The sequence below is a fragment of the Rhinoraja longicauda genome, chromosome 3 (assembly GCF_053455715.1).
Source record: "Rhinoraja longicauda isolate Sanriku21f chromosome 3, sRhiLon1.1, whole genome shotgun sequence".
In the NCBI taxonomy this organism is placed as follows: Eukaryota; Metazoa; Chordata; class Chondrichthyes; order Rajiformes; family Arhynchobatidae; genus Rhinoraja; species Rhinoraja longicauda.
In genome coordinates, this window is record NC_135955.1 from 28,338,307 (window position 1) to 28,361,769 (window position 23,463).

The following is a 23,463-nucleotide window of genomic DNA, read 5'->3' on the forward strand; positions in this document are numbered from 1 at the left end:
CTGGCACTGTACGCAGCAACTCTACCACAGCACCATTCCCATTCTGTACCATGTATGCCCATGCTATCAGATGAAGGGCACTACCATTGACATCCAGGTAGCATTTTGTCACAATTGATCAAACACTGCCTTGACATCAATGGCAGTCGGTCTCACCTCATGTCTGGAATTCAGCTCGATGAGCCAAGGCCGTGACAAAACCTTTTTTACGTGATCCTGACAAACATCTGATTGAGCATTGGTGAGCAGGTTAGTGGTAAGCATCACTTTATTGCACTTCTGATAACACCTTCCACAACTTGGCTGGTGATTGAAGGTATGCTAATTCAGTTGTAATTAAAGAGATTGGGTTTTGTCCAGCTTTTTGCTAATGGGACACACATGGACAATTTTCCACATTGACATCCAGTAAAGATATGGTATACGGAAGACAGAACGGCCGACGCTGGAATCTCAAACAAAACACCAAGGGGTAAAGTATCACAGCAGGTCAGGCAGCATCTATGGAGGGAATGGATAGGTGACGTTTTGGTCGGGACTTATCAGATTGATTGTAGTGGGGGCAGAAAGCTTAAAAAGTGGGAGGATGGCACAATGCCTGGCAAGTAATAGGTGGATTGCTATTCGGTGTCAGTCCTTTGAATGCTTAGGAGACATTGGCATGGTCCCCTGATTGATTGGGTTAAATTACATCTCTTGGTATCAGATACTTCTTTTTCATCACTGCCATTATCAGGTTATATTTCTAGTAAATCAGGACACCATTTTTAATTTTTTTTTACAAGAATTGCAAAAGAAAAATGTAAAAAGAAAGTTCTAACTTACAGAGCTTTCATATCATCATATCATATATATTCAGCCGGAAACAGGCCTTTTCGGCCCTCCAAGTCCGTGCCGCCCAGTGATCCCCGCACATTAACACTATCCTACACCCCACTAGGGACAATTTTTACATTTACCCAGCCAATTAACCTACATACCTGTACGTCTTTGGAGTGTGGGAGGAAACCGAAGATCTCGGAGAAAACCCACGCAGGTCACGGGGAGAACGTACAAACTCCTTATAGTGCAGCACCCGTAGTCAGGATCGAACCTGAGTCTCCGGCGCTGCATTCGCTGTAAAGCAGCAACTCTACCGCTGCGCTACCGTGCCGCCCATGTCTGCTGGATGTCCCAATTCAATTTTTATCATCAACATTTTTGGGTCGTGGTCTTAGAATAAAGGATTAAACCCTTAAGGACAGAGATCAGGAGGAATTTATTCACTCAAAGATATTAAATCTTTGGAATTCTCAGCCCTAGATAGTTGTGGAAACTTAATTGTTGATTATCTTCAGGGATGATATTCTTTGGACATTTTGTTTGAATTATTATTTTTTGTATCTGAGCATTGCGAAGTTTCTGATCAATGGTGATGTTCCTGCAATTGTGATAACTGTGGTAACCAACTCGACTACGGTAATGCCAGTGAACGTCAAGGATTGGTGGCTAAACTCATGTTGGAGAAGGTAAAGAAGATTGAGAAGGTCATAGATGAGAACGCTTGGGTCATGAACACTGGACTGAGAAACTCCAACTGTGGGCTTGGGCGTTTGACTTTGTCACAGTCACAGCCATCTTCCTTTATGCAAGGTATGATTCCAATCATTGATGCATTTGCCCACTATGCCCATTAACATCAGCTTCGAAGAGCTCTTGATTTAGTCGATGGCGGTGATGGAACCAAGGTTATGATAAGATCTGAAGTCAAGTGGCCCTGGCAAAAATGCCATCAGTGAGCAGATTGTTGACAAGTTTATTTCACTTTCAATGGCATCATCCATCACTTCGTTAAGGATTGAGAGAAGACTGACTGGGTGGTAATTAAACACATTTGATATATCCTGCTTTCTGTGAACAGGACATACCGTAACAATTTTCCACATTGTCTATTATCTGCCAGTGTTTTAACCAGTGAACAGCTTAAGCATCAGCAAAGGAGGACTCATGGACCATAGGGTTCAGGTAAGCGTGTGGCACTTTGGTAGAAATGCTGCCTTGTGGCGCAACTGGTCGAGCTGCTGTCTCACAGCGAAGAAACCTACGTTTGATCCTGACCTGGCTGCTATCTGTGTGGAGATTATACATTCTCCCTGTGACTACATGGGTTTTCTCCAGATGCTCCCTTTCCCTCCCACATCCTAAAGGTGTGTGGGTTTGTAGGTTAATTGGACTCTGTAAATTGCCCCTAGTGTGTACGGAGTGGATGAGAAAGTGCGATAACATGGAACTGCAGCGTAAACAGGTAATCACTGGTCAGTGTGGATTCAGTGGGCCAAAGGGCCTATATCCATGCTTTTTCTTTCATTCAATCAATCAATAAAGGTGCAGAAGGCTTGAGTTGTCAACTGTCCAATTTCTGCTCCTGTCTTCTATGGAAGTAAGTTTAATTATTCCTGGGCACAACATAAAAGCAGAATTTTGGATACACTCTGATCTCGTATTGAAATATGGGCATTTAACTGGTGGCATCACTTACTGTCAGTCTCATCCACCTTCATCTTCATGTTGCTCGGTATCAAGGCCAACCATCTGCATTTCATCATCTTGTAGCGGACGTGGTGTTCCAACGCCAGTGCTTTGCGTTCTCGAGTTGTAGAGGTGTAAGGATACATCCCAAACAGAAATTTCCACACATCCTTACGAATACTGGGATCCACACCACCTGAACCCGATAACAAATATATTAAGTTTATAAACTTCTTCAAACCACATGTGTTTGTCACGGCTGAGAATACCCGAGGCATCTTGGGTTCTAAATATTCAAAAACACAATGCACAATATTCAAATTACACAGTATAGAGTCATACAGCATGAAACAGGCCCTTCAGCCCAACTCATCCATGTCAATCAAGATGCCCCATCTAATCTAGTCCCAGTTTGGCCCATATCCCTCTGAACCATTCCTATCCATGTACCTGTCCAAATATCATTTAGATTTTGTTATTGTACCTGCCTCAACTACCTCCTCTGCCAGCTTTTTCCATATACCCATCAGTCTCTGTGTGGAAATGGCGTTCCTCAGGTTTCTATTAAATCTTTACCTATGGCCTATAGTTTGATTTCTCTACCCTGGGAAGAAGACTAGAAAAAAGTAGGGATATTATAGTTATTGACAAGAGCTTTGCTTGCACACTGCAGTTAATTAAATAAAAATCACGAGAACTTTGCTGATGGATTTGCACCCACGAAGCTGACAAGACAGTTTACAGTGGGAAGGAGAAACTGTGATATTCTGCCACGCCAGGGGATGTTTCAGGTGTCTGCTTTTTCAGCATTCTTCCAAAAAGTGCTTTAATGTGGCACAGCGCCTTCTTCGTAACCAAAGTACACATATGCTGCAAATGCTAAATGCTATTTTTCAATTGATTTCTCCCCCATGCAATGAAGATTTAGTATTTGAAATTTAAATCCCTGATGTAGCTTACACACAAATACAATACTTTGCATTCCTGTAGCACCTTTCCCAATGGAGTTTACAGCCAACAAATTACTTCCAAAAGGAATGGTGTCATGGGAGGTTGGATTGAGGTTGGATTGAGTCTCATTAGTCCTCTTTTGAAAAATGGCACCAGCAGTAGTGCAGCACCTCCTCAGCCATGCTGCTGCTGGAATCAGGAGCTTCACTCTCAAGCGCAAGGAGTTTGAAGTTAGAACATGTTTTGATTTGAAAGTGAGACTGATACACAACCAACAAAAGCTGAGAATATCAAAGGGCACAAAGCCTCTTTCTGCAGCCTCAACTTTTGATGAAACTGAGTACCTCCTCAACACCACTCCCTCCTCACAGCAAATCAGGTATTTCCTAACTATGTAAGAGTGCATCGAAAATTCAGTTCCCAGAGAAAAATGCGTGCAAACTAAATCATTCTCTTTTCATGGAAGATATTAATTTGTAAAATGTGCCATACAGTTAATTGTTTCCGTATTCTGATAGGCATCTGAGCACATCTGGGCTGCAGATAGTACCCACCTAATGTTTCCTTTGAAATAGAAAAATCAGCTCGGGATTGTACTTTACAGGCTGGAATTACTACACATATACCTATTACATTAACTCAAAACCGGACAGAAGATTTATATGCAGAAAAAAACTAATAACTTTAAAAATTAACTGAAAAAAATGTAGACATGCATTATAAATACAATAAAAATGCAATGCTGAATTGGTGTAGTATACTTCATGCAAATACTTATTAACAAGTTCAACTCTCTCCTTCAGAAACCTTTAATAAGCCTATTGAAGTTCAAAAAGTAGGTTTGCTTTGACCTGAAATGTCACACTTGAATAGCTTCAATGTTGAAAATGTGTTTGCACTATAGAATTGAGGAAACAGACTGTAAACACTTGGCCGTGTTGAAAGACAAGTAAATATTACTACACGTAATAACAAAGCCAGAGTTAATATTATTTATCTTGGCATTCTTTTGGGCAGAACAGGTGGCAATTTTATCTTGAGCTTAGATCTCACAGGGTCCCCTTGGGCCTGAAAACCTGGCAGGTAACCTGCTCCTTAAAGACAAAGTGAGTGAATGATCTCCCTATCCATCACTATCCAGCCTGCACCACCACATCACCCATCCCAAATTGGAAGGCCGAATTAACTCCTAAAACAAAGTGTACAGATCCACAAAGACATTGCCGCACGACGTTCGACTAGCCCTGACCCGGGGTAGATTGCCCGGCACTGGGGAGCTGAAATCTCCTCCCCCCGATACAGGAGCTTGATCGCCCTGACGAGGAAGGCCTGTTGCCGGCTACGAGAGTCAAGATCGTCGCGTCAACGGAAGGTTAGAGACCCCCGATCGTGGAAGAACAAAGAAGGAAGAGATTGAACTTTTTTTCGCCTTCCATCACAGTGAGGAATGTGGAGGCGTCACTGTGGTGGATGTTCATGTCAAAATGTATTTTGTGTGTCCTGTTGCTTTTTATTGTTTTGACTGTATGGCAAATGAAATTCCTCATATATCGCAAAACATACTTGGCTAATAAAGTATGATTGTGATTATGGTTGATTTACCCATTGTATTAACTAACCTTTGCCCACAACAGGATACAAGATTTATATGCAAGAATCGGCCTGCAACTTAAAATTACATTGTATTTAAAGCACAGAATCAGGCCCCTCAGCCCAACTACGCCATGCCAGTGTTTATGCCCTGCAGAAGCCTCCTCCATTCCTTCCTGCCAGCCCCTGCTCCAGCAGGGAATTATAAGGCTTCTGTTTAAATATGAATTAGGTTATCCTCAAATATTTATGATAGATACACATATGCATAGATGTGTAGAATGTTTATATAGCAGCATTAACTAAAGCAATTAAAACTGTGTTAGGATTGTGCCCTTTGGACTGCAATCAACAAGGATAGGCAGCAAAACATCCTCCATGTTCGTTTCCAACACCGGTGCCTCGCAAGATACATTAGTAACATTAGCAAGATGCAATAGGCAATAGGTGCAGGAAGAGGCCATTCGGCCCTTCGAGCCAGCACCGCCATTCAATGTGATCATGGCTGATCATTTTCAATCAGTACCCCGTTCCTGCCTTCTCCCCGTACCCCCTGACTCCACTATCCTTAAGAGCTCTATCCAGCTCTCTTTTGAATACATTCAGAGAATTGGCCTCCACTGCCTTCTAAGGCAGAGAATTCCACAGATTCACAACTCTCTGACTGAAAACGTTTTTCCTCATCTCAGTTCTAAATGGCCTACCCCTTATTCTTAAACTGTGGCCCCTTGTTCTGGACTCCCCCAACATTGGGAACATGTTTCCTGCCTCTAACGTGTCCAACCCCTTCATAATCTTATACGTTTCGATAAGATCTCCTCTCATCCTTCTAAATTCCAGTGTATGCAAGCCTAGTCGCTCCAGTCTTTCAACATATGATAGTCCCGCCATTCCGGGAATTAACCTAGTAAACCTACGCTGCACGCCCTCAATAGCAAGAATATCCTTCCTCAAATTTGGAGACCAAAACTGCACACAGTACTCCAGGTGCGGTCTCACTAGGGCCCTGTACAACTGCAGAAGGACCTCTTTGCTCCTATACTCAACTCCTCTTGTTATGAAGGCCAACTTTCCATTGGTTTTCTTCACTGCCTGCTGTACCTGCATGCTTCCTTTCAGTGACTGATGCACTAGGACACCCAGATCTCGTTGTACGTCCCCTTTTCCTAACTTGACACCATTTAGATAATAATCTGCCTTCCTATTCTTACCACCAAAGTGGATAACCTCACACTTATCCACATTAAACTGCATCTGCCATGCATCCACCCACTCACACAACCTGTCCAAGTCACCCTGCAACCTCATAGCATCTTCCTCACAGTTCACACTACCACCCAGCTTTGTATCATCTGCAAATTTGCTAATGGTACTTTTAATCCCTTCATCCAAGTCATTAATGTATATTGTAAATAGCTGCGGTCCCAGCATCGAGCCATGTGGTACCCCACTAGTTACTGCCTGCCATTCTGAAAGGGACCCATTTATCCCCACTCTTTGCTTTCTGTCTGTCAACCAATTTTCTATCCATGTCAGTACCCTACCTCCAATACCATGTGCTCTAATTTTGCCCACTAATCTCCTATGTGGAACCTTGTCAAAGGCTTTCTGAAAGTCAAGGTACACCTCATCCACTGGCTCTCCCCTGCCAATTTTCCTGGTTACATCCTCAAAGAATTCCAGAAGATTAGTCAAGCATGATTTCCCCTTCGTAAATCCATGCTGACTCGGAATAATCCTGTTACTACTATCCAAATGCTCCGCAATTTCGTCTTTTATAATTGACTCCAGCATCTTCCCCACCACTGATGTCAGACTAACTGGTCTATAATTTCCCGTTTTCTCTCTCCCTCCTTTCTTAAAAAGTGGGAGTAAAAGTGAAAGTAAAACTTTTCCCTGTACACTCACAAATGTGAGGCCAAATTCGGCTCCAACTCCATTTACAAGTATGCAGATGAGACATGGTAGCGGGCTGCATCCCTGACAATAACAAAACTGCAGACAGGAAGGAGGTAGAGAGCTTTGAAACATGGTTTCAGGATAACAGCCTCTCTTTCAACATCAGCAAAATGACGGAGCTAAACATCGACTTTAGGAAGCGGAGTGGAGTACATGCAACAGTGAGCTTCAGGTTCTAGGGATGAATATAAAAAACAATGTGTCTTGGTCCAACCACATTGAAGTAGCAACCAAGAAAGCATACTGATGTCTCTACTTCTTCAGAAGACTAAGAAAATTTGGCATCGTCTCCACTAAGTTACCGATTTCTACAGGTGGACCATAGAAAGCATCCTGTTGGGCTGCACCCACCACCTTAGTTTGGCAACTGCTCGGCCAGGACCACAAGAAATTGCAGGGAATTGTGGATGCAGTCCAGTCTGTTATGCCAACCACCCCTTCTCCCTCCTCCCTCCCCCCACCACTCCACTCCTCCAGAAACTCCATCTAGACCTCATGCTGTCTCAGGAAAGCAACCAAAATATCCAAGGACCACTTACACCTGTCATTTCCTCTTCAGCCCTCTCTCATCGGGCAGAAGATGCAAAGGCTTGAAAGCATGCACCACCAGATTCAGGAACAGTTGTTTCCCCCCTGTTATCATACTATTGAATGGATAGTAGATACAAAATGCTGAAGTAACTCAGCGGGTCAGGCAGCATCTCAGGAGGGAAGGAATGGGTGACGTTTCGGGTCGAGACCCTTCTTCAGTCTGAAGGGTCTCGACCCGAAACGTCACCCATTCCTTCTCTCCTGAGATGCTGCCTGACCCGCTGAATTACTCCAGCATTTTGTGTCTATCTTCGATTTAAACCAACATCTGCAGTTACTTTCCTACACATTGAATGGCTAGTAATAAGCTAAGGATGTAGTCCCAATCTCTCTCATTGCAGCCTTGTGCACTTTTTTACCTGCATTTTTCTACAGGTTATTTACAAGATACAACAATATTCTGCACTGTTTCCTTTCCCTTTTTGCTCTGCCTGTTGTATTTGACTACGGCTTAGTTATGCTCAGGATGTGATATGATTAGCCTGGCTAGCATGCAAAACAAAGTTCTTAATTTCTATATATCGGTGCACATGACAATAAGAAACCCACTCCAATACCAAAAAGTATGTGCAGTAATACAAAACCTATGATAGGAAGACAAGACTGTTCTTGTTTTGTCATATAAATCAACAGCTGCTTTTCTTTTGGGTTTTTTAATATGACACGGAGCAGAACTACATTCCAAACAACATCTGAAAATTGCATCTTTCCAGATAAGCAGCTGTATGTGGAAAGGAAATTGCATGCAAATAATAGCGAGACACTAACTCCTTTCAGAGCCGACAAGCACTCTTGAGTCACAAGAGACTGTAGAGCGCTCTTGCTTGGCTTAGATAGTCAGTCATTTGAATCACATTTCAGAGACTTGAGCCCAAAAAATTATGCAGTGCATTACTGGATGGTAACCTGCCCTATCAAAGAATCTTTTATATGAATTGACAAACAGTGACTTCTGCCTAAACTGAACCAACTTCTGCCCCTGGCATTAATTCAAAATGAGCAGAGGAATTATCTGCTGTGCCTATCCATACCTATCTCAAATGAACATCACTAGGAATTTCCTACACACACACTGTCTGTTTTCTTTCCTGCATAATAATAGCGACTGGACTTCATTGGCTGTAAACTGCTTTAGGCATGGTTATGAAAGCACTTTATAAATGCAACATTATTTTTGTATTTTATAATACCATAGCTGTAATATTTCTCCATAATCACACAGCACTTAAGCACGTGCCATCACAAGTAGCGCATGATAGTGCACACATAGCTCTTAATTAAAGAAAAAAAACTAATTATTCCATCACATCTTTCACAACGGGACTCTCTTTTACAACCAGAATGTGAAACGGCGCTACATTGATGAGATATTTGTGGCCATCTCTTAAAGGCTTTCTGACTTGCAAAAATGGAAATTGTTTGTTTGCCGGGCGAAACTAGATTGGAAAAGTTTTGCTCCTATGGGTCATACTAAAAATCGAAATAGCAGTCTGCCAACGGGGGAAACAGTAAATTTTAAACCAAACGTTGGATTTGCTGTCTCCACCATTCATTAGCTCATCCCAGTATACTGCACTGCCATTTCCTCAGGCAACTCTTATTAACTTTTCATTTTTTAGGATGCCGACATTGTTGGCAGGGCCAGCATTTATAGTACACCCTTCATTGTCTGTGATACAGTAACAAGTCAATTTCTTTAACCACTGCAGTCTAACTGAACGGGGAGTCACAGTCATAACCCACTTATATTTCACAGTTGACCCACAGTGGTGAGCAAGGGGACGTATATCTCTAAGGCTTCCGAACTCCAGCTCTGTAACAATGGAGGCTTCAGTTCTTGCCTTAGTTCATGTGACACTGAACCAGTGAATGTTTTTGTCACTGACAGACTTTGTTTTGTGATGCACTGCCAGCAAGCTTTCCATGTACTGCTCTACATAAACACAAAGATACCAGTACTATAAGAAAATAACTGCAGATGCTGTTACAAATCGAAGGTATATATTCACAAAGTGCTGGAGTAACTCAGCAGGTCAGGCAGCATCTCAGGAGAGAAGGAATGGGTGACGTTTCGGGTCGAGACCCTTCTTCAGAAGAAGGGTCTCGACTCGAAACGTCACCCATTGATACCAGTACTATGCCCCACATGTCCTACCTTGCCATATATTCGAGCTAGATGACTTACACTGGCTTTCAAATCCTTTCATGACCTCAACAGACTGAGATAGTCACCCTCTTCCAAGACTGGTCTTTTGATTTCATCTTTGGCAACTGGGTCGTCACCTGGATCTACGTGGTAGATCTCCCCTCAAAGCTCTTTCTCTTTCCTGCTTTTAAGACACCTCTTCAAGCCTAGCTCGTTGATCATGCTTTTGATCATAAGTGCAAAATTATCTAATTAGGCATATGACAATTTTTGTGAAAAGGGAGATGTAAATTGGCTTATAAAAGCTGCTAATGCTGTACACCCAGTGAATGCATTTTTAACATATTCCAACCACCAGCAGTTCAACACTTAAACACACTGCAGGCAAGTTCACATGAGAAAATTGGAAAGTGCAACAATTAATTCAGTTAAATGAAGGCAGCTTAACCTTTACATGTAGCTACTAAAAGGAGATCTCTATCAGTTTGCACCTTTCCTATCAGATCTACAGCAGCACACACTGCAATGTCATGCATAATTATAAGAACCCTGGCTGTTTTAACACCTGCCGTGGTCCCTTGAGAACATTGCTCTATTAACTTATCATTCATCTTCTATATACTAAAACTCTCGTTTGTTTGTTTGTTCCTGAACTACAGCCAGAACGGTACACGATAGTGCGACAATTTTAGGCCCACCTTACTCACAATCGTCCCATTGGTGCTAATGGAAGAAGTATCATTGGAATCAGTGTTATGTTTTTAAAGTTATTCCCATTTTAAAGTTTAAATCGTGTAGGAAAATAACTGCAGATGCTGGTACAAATCGAAGGTATCACAAAATGCTGGAGTAACTCAGCAGGTCAGGCAGCATCTAGGAGAGAAGGAATGGGTGACGTTTCGGGATGAGACCCTTCTTCAGACTGATGAGGTCACAGCATCAGTCTGAAGAAGGGTCTCGACCCGAAACGTCACCCATTCCTTCTCTCCTAGATGCTGCCTGACCTGCTGAGTTACTCCAGCATTTTGTGATACCTTAAAGTTTAAATCTATCTCCTAGGGAGGGAGGGGGTGGAGGGAGGGGGGGAGCAGGGGAGGATAAGGGGGTTTGAGGGGGATGGAGTGGGGGGGAGGGGGAGGGGAGATGGAGGGAGGGGAGAGGGGAGGGGGGAGAGGGGAAAGGGGAGGGGAAAGGAGAGTGGGGGGAAGGGGGGAGGGGGGGGGAGAGGGACGAAGGGGGAGAGGGGAGGGGGAGGAGGGAGGGGAGAGGGACGAAGGGGGAGAGGGGAGGGGGAGGAGAGGGTGCTGCACCAATGCAGGAGAGGTTTGGGCCCAACGGGTCCACTTGTTCTAGTTACACCTAAATGTGAAACATTTTATATTTCTAATTTCTCTTGCTGTGCACTTTAACCATCTTAGAAAGGGGAGGGAAGTTGGTGTTGGGAAGGGAGGGGTACATCTCCACTGGCATGCATTACTCTGTCACTCTCACTTTCCTGACTGGAGGACAGTGATCTTCAATCCCTAGACAAGGTCATCTCACACTCTCTTCTGCAAAGTGTTACTGGTCATCATCTCAAAAGTGGGGGAGTGGTGGTGGGGGGGGAACTGCTTTGCTGTGGGACTCCATTGTGCCATGTAATCTCACCCCATCTCCTTCTCCCCCCCCGTCGCCCACGGTCTGCAATCCAGTGTTTGTTCACTACCCCCCCACCTATTCTACCTCATGGTGCTTTGTGCCCACCCATGGTTAATCTATTCCACCGTGCATTGCTCAACATGGTCACAGCCCATCCATCAATGCGCTATTTGTATACCAGGGGCAATTTACGGCAGCCAACGCACACTTGTAGCACCCTCTTTCTCTTGACCCCTTCATCCTCTGCTTCCCCTCCTCAACTTCCTCTCCACTCCCTTGTCTCTCCCTTCCTCCTCTCCTTCCACTCTTCATTCCCTCCACTCCACTCCATTTGACTCGACTCCACCGCCAACCTCCTTCTCACCTCTCCCCCACCATCCCACCCACTCCTACCTCACCACCACTTTCCCAACTTCCACCCTGTCAAATCTCCCACTCCTTCCCCCCCGCCATTCCACCCCTCTCCCCACCCATGTCTGCCTCTCCATGGCATTGTTTCTTCCCTCCCATTCCCTGTCTACTCACCCTTCACTTCCCCATCACTCACTCCCTCTCCACTTTCCCCTCATTCCCTGCCAACTCCCCCTTCCCTTCTCACCTTCCTCCCACCCAGTTTCCCCCTCCCATCCAGCCCTCTCCCTTATTCAATCTCTATCTCTCGGTCACCTTCCCTGTCCACATCACACCTTGCCCCCCCTCCTCCTCCTCCTGCCTAGATCCCTCCCACTGTTCCCCACCCGCCAGACCGTCACCACCTCCCTACCTGGCAGATTCTCGCCCAGTCCTCCTCAACCCAACACCCACCTATTCTAGCGGGGGAGTCTAGGACTAGAGGTCACAGCCTCAGAATTAAAGGACATTCTTTTCGGAAGGCAATGAGGAGGAATTTCTTTTGTCAGAGGGTGGTGAATCTGTGGAATTCTTTGCCACAGAAGGCTGTAGAGGCCATGTCAGTGGATATTTTTAAGGCAGAGATACACAGATTCTTGATTAGTACGGGTGTCAGAGGCTATGGGGAGAAGGTAGGAGAATGGGGTTAGGAGGGAGAGATAGATCAGCCACGATTTAATGGCGTAGACTTGATGGACCGTATGGCCTAATTCTACTCCTATTCCTTATGACATTCCTCATCCCACCGTCCCCCTCCCATCCCTCCCTACCAACTCCATCTGTCCCCCTCAAACCCCCTCCCTCCCAGGTCCCCCTATCACCCAGATGCCCACACCTCGCCCTCCCACTCAGTCCCCACCGTCCCCTCCCACCCAGTCCCCATAACACCGTCCCTCCACCCACCCAGTCCCCACCGTCCCCTCCCACCTAATCCCATAACACCGTCCCCCCACCCACCCAGTCCCCACGTCCCCCACCCAGTCCCCATCCCCCCCCACCCTGTTCCCACCCCCCCCACCCAGTCCCCACCGTCCCCCCACCCAGTCCCCACCGTCCCCCCACCCAGTCCCCATAACACCGTCCCCCCACCCAGTCCCCACCGTCCCCTCCCACCCAGTCCCACCCAGTCCCCCCACCCAGTCCCCACCGTCCCCCCCACCCAGTCCCCCCCACCCAGTCCCCATCCCACCGTCCCCCCCACCCTGTCCCCACCCAGTCCCCCCCACCCAGTCCCCATCGTCCCCTCCCACCCAGTCCCCAACGTCCCCCCACCCAGTCCCCACCGTCCCCCCCACCCAGTCCCCATAACACCGTCCCCCCCACCCAGTCCCCACCGTCCCCTCCCACCCAGTCCCCACCGTCCCCTCCCACCCAGTCCCCACCGTCCCCTCCCACCCAGTCCCCACCGTCCCCCCCACCCAGTCCCCATCCCACCGTCCCCCCCACCCTGTCCCCACCGTCCCCCCCACCCAGTCCCCATAAACTGTTCCCTCCCACCCAGTCCCCATAACACCGTCCCCCCCACCCAGTCCCCACCGTCCCCCCACCCAGTCCCCACCGTCCCCCCACCCAGTCCCCACCGTCCCCCCCCACCCAGTCCCCACCGTCCCCTCCCACCCAGTCCCCACCGTCCCCTCCCACCCAGTCCCCACCGTCCCCCCCACCCAGTCCCCATCCCACCGTCCCCCACCCTGTCCCCACCGTCCCCCCCACCCAGTCCCCATAAACTGTCCCCTCCCACCCAGTCCCCACCGTCCCCCCCACCCAGTCCCCACCGTCCCCCCCACCCAGTCCCCACCGTCCCCCCCACCCAGTCCCCACCGTCCCCCCACCCAGTCCCCACCGTCCCCCCACCCAGTCCCCACCGTCCCCCCACCCAGTCCCCACCGTCCCCCCACCCAGTCCCCACCGTCCCCCCACCCAGTCCCCACCGTCCCCCCACCCAGTCCCCACCGTCCCCCCCACCCAGTCCCCACCGTCCCCCCACCCAGTCCCCACCGTCCCCCCCACCCAGTCCCCACCGTCCCCCCCACCCTGTCCCCACCGTCCCCCCCACCCAGTCCCCACCGTCCCCCCCCCCACCCCACCCATTCCCAACCGTCCCCTCCCACCTTCCCTCCCACTCCCATGACCACCACCATGACCACCCTCTCCCCCTCCCCCCCCCCCCACCAGAGGACTCACCGCCCCTGAAGACGAGTTTGCGGAGCTGCGACTCCCCCACCAGCCTCCCGTCCGCGTCGAACAGCTGCTGGAAGGTGTGGGCGTTGAGCCGCGGTGGCGGGGACACTGACGCCCCTGACCCCGACCCCGACCCTGACCCTGACCCCGACCCTGACCCTGCCCCGGGCCCTGGCCCCGACCTTGACCCTGCCCCGGGCCCTGCCCCTGACCCCGACCCCGACCCTGGCCCCGACCCTGACCCTGCCCCGGGCCCTGGCCCCGACCTTGACCCTGCCCCGGGCCCTGCCCCTGACCCCGACCCTGACCCTGACCCCGACCCTGACCCTGCCCCGGGCCCCTCCACCGGGCCGACGCCTCCCCGCTCCTCGCCAGCGCCCCCCGGGCGGCCCTGTGCCCCCGCCTCCTCCGCCTCGGGCCCCCGGCCGCCCGTCGCCCCCGCCCCGCTCCCACTCCCACTCCCACTCCCGCCCGGCTCCATCAGCTCATCCCAGCGCCGAGCTCCAGCTGGGAGCCCGCTCTCCAACCCGGCCCTGAGCACCTCCCTCCCCCCGGTTGCTGCTTCCTCTCCTACTCCGACCGTGCACTCTGTCCGACTGCTGCTCTCGCTCGTTCTCTCTTGCTCTTTCACTCTCCCTCTTTCACTCTCCCTCTTTCACTCTCCCTCTTTCACTCTCCCTCTTTCACTCTCCCTCTTTCACTCTCCCTTTTTTTCTCTCTCTATTTCACTTTTTCTCTTCCTCTATTTCTCTCTCTATTTCTCTCTCTATTTCTCTTTTTCTCTTCCTCTATTTCTCTCTCTATTTCTCTCTCTATTTCTCTCTCTCTATTTCATCCATCCATCTGCCTCATCACTCTTTTCACATTCACTCTTTTTCCGGGCAGGTCACTTTTACTTTTTCCAGTGTTTCACTCTTTACTCTTAGACAATAGACAATAGGTGCAGGAGTAGGCCATTCGGCCCTTCGAACCAGCACCACCATTCAATGTGATCATGGCTGATCATTCTCAATCAGTACCCCGTTCCTGCCTTCTCCCCATACCCCCTGACTCTGCTATCCTTAAGAGCTCTATCTAGCTCTTTCTTGAAAGCATCCAGAGAAATGGCCTCCACTGCCTTCTGAGGCAGAGAATTCCACAGATTTACAACTCTCTGGCTGAAAACGTTTTTCCTCATCTCCGTTCTAAATGGCCTACCCCTTATTCTTAATCTGTGGCCCCTGGTTCTGGACACCCCCACCATTGGGAACATGTTCCCTGCCTCTAACATGTCCAATCCTTTAATAATCTTATATGTTTCAATAAGATCCCCTCTCATCCTTCTAAATTCCAGTGTATACAAGCCTAGTCGCTCCAGTCTTTCAACATACGACTGTCCCGCCATTCCGGGAATTAACCTAGTGAACCTACGCTGCCCTCTTGTTTCCATCTCTTCACCAGGATTTTCATTGTACCCATTGAAACATAGAAAATAGGTGCAGGAGTAGGCCATTCGGCCCTTTGAGCTAGCACCGCCATTCAATATGATCGTGGCTGATCATCCTAAATCAGTACCCCGTTCCTGTTCATACAGTTAAGAACTATTCAAATGCTGTAGTGGTTCATGTGTTGTATAAACACTCAGTTTAATATTTAAACGATACAGCTCAACAACTAGTACAAGAGGGCAAGGTGTGTGTTAACGTGTTGACTGAGGTGAAGATTGGCTCCGTTGTCCGCTGCACCAGCAGACCACCCGGGTCTGCGTTGATTGGTCGGCCCCGATCACGCCAGGTCCACGCGAGTGCTCGAGCTCGACGAATGACTGTTCGAGACCAAAGTGTCTCGGCCCACTACATGACCCCCCCCCCCAAACCGGGGTATTGGAGGCGGTTAGGCTGTCGGGTGAGGCGGCCTGATCTTGTGTACGTGTCTCCTGTATTCGGGGTTGCAGCTGGTTGAGTTGAGGGCGGGTTTGATCATGATGGTGGACGCCCTCTGCAGCGGGGTTGTGCCACTTTCACTGGTTAGTCAATATCCAAATGTGCCGGCTTAAGACGGTTCACGGAGTCAGTCTCGTGTCTGCTGCCCATGTCGATGATGAAACTCGTGGCGTCGTTTTGCAGTACTCTGAAGGGTCCCTCGTAAGACTTTTGCAGTTGTGTACGGTGGGAATCTCGATGAAGGAAGACGTACTGGCAGTCCTGGAGGTCGGGTGGGATGTACGTGGTTGTGAGACCGTGTCGGGACGTTGGGACTGGAGAGAGCGTGCTCACCTTTTCATGGAGGCATGTCAGCGTGGTCGTGGGCTGTTCCTGATGTCCCCGCGCCTCCGGGATGAAGACCCCTGGGACCATAAGCGGCAGGCCGTACACCAGCTCGGCCGAGGAAGTTGCCAGGTCCTCCTTCGGGGGAGCGCGTATGCCTAGCATGACCAATGGCAATTCGTCCATCCAATCCGGGCCCGTGAGCCGTGCCTTGAGGAATGCCTTCATGTGCCGGTGAAAACTTTCCACTAGGCCATTTGCTTGCGGGTGGTAGGCCGTTGTGTGGTTCAGCTTAGTGCCAAGCAGCCGGGCCATTGCTGACCACAGCTAGGAGGTGAACTGCGCACCTCTGTCGGAGGAGATGTCCGCCGGCACGCCAAAGAGGGCGATGCAGTGGGCGGTGAGGGCACGTACACAGGTTGCAGTGGAGGTATCCGAGAGCGGGACGGCTTCCGGCCATCTCGTGAATCTGTCCACGATGGTGAAGAGGTGGGTGACACCTCTGTTTGGGGGCGGCGGTCCAAAGATGTCGACGTGGATGTGGTGGAAACGTGTCAGGGCGAAGTTCTGCAGCGGCTCCTTGGTGTGTCGCTGAATCTTGGAGGTTTGACAGGGGATGCACGCTCTGGCCCAGTTGCCGACCTGTTTGCGCAACCCGTGCCACATGAACTTGGCTGCCATCAGTGCCTTTGTTGTCCGGATGGTAGGGTGAGCTAGGGCATGAACCATGTCGAAAATCCGTCGGCGCCAGGCAGCGGGGATGATGGGTCTTGGCTGTCCGGTAGACACGTCGCAGAGGAGTGTGGTGTCAGCGGGCCTGAATCGCACATCCTCCAACAGCAGGCCTGAGATGGCGGTGCGGTAGGCGAGCGTCTCTTCATCCTCTCGCTGGGTGGCCACCACGGCCGTGTGGTCGACACCTGGGGCATTGACGGCGGTGTGCGACAACGCATCTGCGACCTGGTTGCTCTTGCCTGCGATGTGCTGACGCAAGTCGTGTATTCTGAGATGTAGGTCAGGTGGCGCTGCTGTCGGGCTGATCAAGGATCAGACACTTTGGCAAAGGCAAACGTGAGTGGCTTGTGGTCGGTGAAAGCTGTGAAATCCCTGCCCTCGAGGAAGTAGCACAAATGCCGGATGGCCAGGTAGAGAGTGAGGAGCTCCCGGTCGAAATCGCTGTATTTCTGCTCGGAGGGGTCTCGGGTGACGACTGAAAAAGGCGAGGGGCCGCAGCTACCATTGATCAGTTGTTCCTGCACTCCGCCCATGGCTGTGCCAGATGCGTTGACCGTGAGAGCTGTGTTGGTGCGTTGGCCCGTGGATGTACCAGCATCGTTGCCTTTGCCAGCGCCTCCTTGGCATTGTCGAACGCGGTCGTGGCCACATCGTCCCAAACGAGCTCTTTCGGCTTGTTAGCCATGTCCATGAACAGCATGATCCTGGCGGCTGCTGGCATGAAACGGTGGTAGAGGTTGACCATGCCGACAAACCCTTGGAGTCCCTTTGCAGTAGAGGGTTTGGCAAACTTGCGAATGGCCTCGAACTTGGTCGGGAATGGGACCGCTCCGTGCTGGCCAATGTGGTGGCTGAGGAAGTTGATGGAAGTGAGGGCAAACTGACACTTGGCAAGGTTGATGGCCAGGCCATGCTCATTGAGCCTCTGGCAAAGCTGCCGGAGGTGTGCGCAGTGTTCCTGGCGAGAGCGGCTGGTGACGAGGATGTCGTCGAGGTAGATGAACACTATGTCCAGCCCGTGGCCCACCGTGTCCATGAACCGTTGGAAAGCTTGGACGGCGTTCTTGAGGCCGAAAGGCATGCGTGGGAACTCAGGCGCCTGGAGGAAGCCGGCACCCAGCAGCGGTTGTGAGACGTCGGCGATGGTAAAGGTCCACTTGGAGCGACAGGAGTTGAAGTTGAGCGGGATTGTGCGGATCCCGTATGTTTTTTGATGTTGCTGCAGTTGGCGGCGGTCAGGGGAGGCCCCTACATTCCAGAACGAGTGTCGGTGCCCTGGGGGGGCAAAACAATGACCTCCGCTCCCGTGTCAACAAGAAAACGGTGCCCCGAATGACGATCCCAGGTGTGGAGGAGGCGATGTTTTTGGCCAGCCGCAGTTGCCACAACCGACCGACGGCCGGCCGAGGCGTTTCCCGGATGCGTGCAGTGTGGTCAGTATCGGCGGGCATTGGAGCCCCACCTTTGGTGGTAGTTGCACCACATGTCCTTGCTGGCACCGTTCATGGCCGACGTCACTGCCGCTCTTTCCATGGAGGCTGAGACCGCATGTATGACCTGCCGAGGCACCGCCGCCACCCGACTGATGGTGACTCCACTCTGATGTTTGGCCTGCCACAGCACATCTGCACGGGCTGCCAGCCGTCGGGGGTCGGTGAAATCGTCATCCGTGATGAGCAGGCGGATGTCCTTGGGCATCTGCTCGAGGAAGACTTGTTCGAAAAGGAGGCAGGTCTTGTGTCCATCCATCAGGGCGAGCATTTTGTTCGTGAGCATGAACGGTTTGCGGTCACCTAGGCCATCCATATGCAGGAGTTTTGCCACCCTGTCGTGGCGGCTGAGACTGAAAGTGCCCTTGAGGAGCGTTCTGATCCCTTCGCACTTGTTGTCGGCTGGTGGCTGGCGAAGGTAATCGATCAGGCGCCCGGCGGTGTCCTGGTCCAGCGTAGTTTAATATTTAAACGATACAGCTCAACAATTAGTACAAGAGGGCAAGGTGTGTGTGAACGTGTTTGACTGTGAGATGAAGACTGGCTCTGTCGTCCGCTGCTCACCGCCAGCAGACCACTCAGGTCGGCGTTGATTGGTCGGCCCAGATCACGCTAAGTCCACGCGAGTGCTCGAGCTCGAGCTCGACGAACGATGGTTCGAGACCAAAATGGCTCGGCCCACCACAATGCATATTTAAATGGTCCTGGCATAGAAGGTTACTTTACTAATGTGGACAAATAGAATTATTGTAGATGGGTATGGACATGTGGGAGGAAATGATGTTCTGTTCAGTAGAACTCTTCTCCATGACCCTTGATATTGAAAACTTTATTCATCTGAGTATTGAATATACTCAGCCACTTTCTCAGCCCCTCAGCAATTTCTTAGTAATTCCACAGCTTTCTTTGATAATTCTAAATATTCACTTCCCTTTGGATGTTGAGATTTCCTCTCATTTCTATTTTGAATGACTATTTTTTTTAAATTTTGAGATTGAGTCCATGTTACAGTCAGACAGACTGGAGAAAAATTATCCCTGTATCTTTCCTTTCAGGCTGCTTAAATGTAGTGGAGATCCCCCTCCCCCCACTCGCAACAAGGACAGGATCCCCCTCGTTCTCACCTTCCACCCCACCAGCCAGCGGATCCAACATATCATCCACCAACATTTCCGTCACCTACAACGGGACCCCACCACTGGCCATATCTTCCCATCCCCTCCCCTCTCTGCGTTCCGCAGAGACCGTTCCCTCCGTAACTCCCTGGTCCACTCGTCCCTTCCTACCCAAACCACCCCAACCCCGGGCACTTTCCCCTGCAACCGCACGAGATGCAACACCTGTCCCTTTACCTCCCCCTTCAACTCCATCAAAGGACCCAAACAGTCTTTCCAGGTGAGACAGAGGTTCACATGCACATCCTCCAACCTCATCTATTGCATCCGCTGCTCTTGATGTCAACTTATTTATATCGGCGAAACCAAGCGCAGGCTCGGCGATCGCTTCGCTGAACACCTGCGCTCGGTCTGCATTAACAAAACTGATCTCCCGGTGGCCCAGCACTTTAACTCCCCCTCCCATTCCCAGTCTGACTTCTCTGTCATGGGCCTCCTCCAGTGCCATAGTGAGACCCGCCGGAAATTGGAGGAGCAGCACCTCATATTTTGCCTGGGCAGTTTGCAGCCCGGTGGTATGAACGTCGACTTCTCCAACTTCAGATAGCTCCTCTGTCCCTCCCTTCCCCTCCTCCTTCCCAGATCTCCCTCTATCTTCCTGTCTCCACCTATATCCTTCCTTTGTCCCGCCCCCCTGACATCAGTCTGAAGAAGGGTCTCGACCCGAAACGTCACCCATTCCTTCTCTCCCGAGATGCTGCCTGACCTGCTGAGTTACTCCAGCATTTTGTGAATAAATTGCTTAAATGTAGTGTTCAGGAGCCTGGTGGTTATTGCAAGGAAGGTGTTCTTAACGGTGGTCACGGTTTTCAGGCTCCAGTACCTTCTTCCTGATAGTAAGAGAGAAATGAGAGCATGGCCAGGGTGGTGCAGATCTTTGATGATATTGGCTGCCATTTTGAGCACATCGATCCCTTCGATGATGAGAAAGTTGGTACTTGTGAGGGACTGGGCAGTGACTACCACTCTCTGCAGTCTCCTTCATTCCTAGGCATTTGAGCTGTGGAATCGCCATGATGCAATGAGTAAGTGTGCTCTACCATATACCGATGGAGGTATTTATTGATATACTAAATCTTCTCAAACTTCGAAGCAAGTAAAGGTGATGATGAGCCTTCGTAATAGCATCGATGTGCTGGGCCCAGGACAGATCTTTAAAAATATGTATGCCCAGAAACCTGAAGCTGTTGATACTCATCACCGCCAACCCAACGATAAAGACAAGTTGCGTGCTTATAGTTGATAATGATTGTCACAATAGCTGGAAAACCCATTTCATTGGTTGTTTACAATGTGTCGAAAGGAACTGCGAATGCTGGTTTAAACCAGAGATAGACACAAAAAGCTGGAGTAACTCAGCGGGTCAGACTGCATCGCTGGAGAAAAGGAATAGGTGATGTTTCAGGTTGAAAGTTTGTGGAACCCTGGCTCTCTCCTGAAGTCAACAATCAGCTCTTGGTCTTGCTGACAATGAGAGTAAGATTGTTCTGGTACCATTCTATCAGATTTTCATTCTCCCTTCTGTACTTTGACTTGTCATTTCCTATTATTTATACAATAACAGTGGTATAGACAGCAAATTTAAAGATGCCTTTGGTGCTGGGTCTGGGTACACAGGCATGGGCCTGGGAGTGTTCCTGTGTTGGTGGTTACCAATTTGTACTGGTTATGGTCTGTTGATGATGAAATCATGGATCCAATTACATAGGGATTAACGGAGTCCCAGTTCTCTGAGTTCTCTTAGTTTGATGATGCTGTTGAATGCTGAGCTATAGTTGATGTACAACAGCCAAAAGTACTTATTCTTATTGCCCAAATGGTCCAGTGCAGAGTGGGGAGTCAGCAAGATTGTTGTGTGAGGAAAATTGTAATGAATCCAGGTCCTTGCTTTGACAGAAGATGATATGCATATTAACCAGCCTTCCAAAGAACTTCATCACCACAGACATCAGTGCTATCAGCCAGTGGTCACCTTACTCTTCTTGAGCATTGTTATTATTAACATCCTTTTAAAACAGGTGGGAACTTCGTACCTTAGTAATGGGTGGTTGGAGATGACCCCCAAAACTCCAGCCAGTCAGTCTGCACAGATTTTAAGATAGCGGTGAGGTACACCATCAGTGCTGGACACTTTTTGAGGGTTCACCCTCATGAAGAATCTTCTGATATTGACCTGGGTGACTGAGGTCACAATGTTGCCATGGGCTAAGGTAGCCCCAGAAGGTACATGAGTGATCTCGCTTTTGAAGTAAGCAGAGAAACCATTGAGTATGTCCAGGAGTGATGCCTCACTGTTGCTTAAGGTACCACTTGGTTTTGCCATGTAAGAAGTGATGGCACGCAAGCCCTGCCACAGCTGCCGAGTTTAGAGCAAAAATGTCTCTACTTTTATGAAGGCCTTATCAAGATTGTACCTGGTCTTCCTATGTGATATTACATCGCTAGACTTGAATGCCAAAAATCTGGTCCTTCGTAGATTATGGCCTTCCTGGTTCATCTAAGATTTCTAGTTGTCTCGAAGGGCCAATTGGCCTCCTCCTGTACCTATTTTCTATGTAACACTTGGTCATGGTGGGAACACCTCTCCATACATTTCCTCATGAAATTGATAACAACTGTGGCATATTCGCTCGGGTCTGTTGCTGAGTGCTTGAACATCGCCTCCTGATGCCAAACAGTTGTGGGGTCATTCCTCTGCCTTCCCTGACAAGCTCTGTGTAATTCTCACCACTGGAGCTGCGATCTCCAGTCACTGCCGATATGCAGGAAGAAGTGGTCTGATTTTCCAAAGTGAGCACGATGGTTGGGCTTCTTTGGTGGAGTGGGAATGGTTGTGAGTGTTTGGTGCTGCAGGACATGTGCTGGTGGTAGTTAGGAAGTGACCTTGTTGAAGTCCCTGGCTCTGATGGGATAGGCGTCAGGATTCGCCATCTGGTGTTTGCTGACTACGGCTTGCAGATCGTCCAGTGCTAGCCTGACACCCGATGTGATGGATATCCATCACCTCTTGCAGTGGAACCTGTTTAGTGGTCAGACGACCGCTTCAGATTCTGATTAGTTTATTGTTTGTATTCCATATTCACATGAAGCTCACAGAATAAATGGTACACATATAATAATGATAAATACAACAACAAATATAACGAGTGCATAATAACAGAATAGTGCAAGCCGAAGTGGTGCAAAAAGCATTAAAAATACAATATCTGCATGAGGTATAATTAAGAGGAAGAGTATGTGGCAGCACGTCAGGTGTGAAAGAGAAGATTGGTTCAGAAGTCAGCAAGTAGTGGGGAAGCAGCTGTCCTTAAGTCTGCATATCTGGAGTTTTGAAGTATCTTCCAGAAGGTGGAAGGGAGAACAAAGTGGCAGGTGTCCTTGGCATTACAGGCCATCCTGATGCTGCACACTACAAAGATGGATTGGATGGAAGGCAATGACAAGGTGTGATGGATGGACTGTGCTCACCGCTCTCTGCAGGTTGGGGTTGGAACTGTGTGGAGGCGGGAGTATCCCGGGGAGCTGTGGCCCATAGACTGTGGACCCGCCCGGATGGTCCAGCTTTCCCTCTGGAGACTGAGGACTCGTCCGCCCGGTGGGCCTGACTCACCCACCGAATACCCGTCCTGTAGGCTTGGCTCGCCCACCAGAGACCAGGGACTCTCTCCCATGGTCGGACAACACACGGATTGGAACCCGACCGCAAGGCCCGGCTCACCGGCCTTGGATCGAGGACCCACAGGAACCCACCTGGATGGCCGGTAAACAGACCGGCTGTGGGAGGGAGCGCAAGGCCTCGACGGTTGGAGGCCCTACAGCAGCCGGGGGCTCGGCTGGTCCAGGTGCCGCTCGTGGACCGCACG

The 23,463-nt window shown here is 49.6% G+C and overlaps 1 protein-coding gene across 1 annotated transcript in view; it reads right to left on the minus strand.

Annotated features, from left to right (window-relative positions):
* LOC144592236 (TBC1 domain family member 15) overlaps positions 1–14,435 on the minus strand; it is a 39,415-nt gene extending 24,980 nt beyond the window's left edge. Inside the window, exons 1-2 of the mRNA XM_078396768.1 lie at positions 13,958–14,435; positions 2,519–2,704 (exon numbers count right to left, since the gene is read on the minus strand). Of these exons, the coding sequence (XP_078252894.1) occupies positions 2,519–2,704; positions 13,958–14,435 (664 nt within the window). The remainder of the gene's footprint in view (positions 1–2,518; positions 2,705–13,957) is intronic.
* Positions 14,436–23,463: the final 9,028 nt, after the last annotated feature.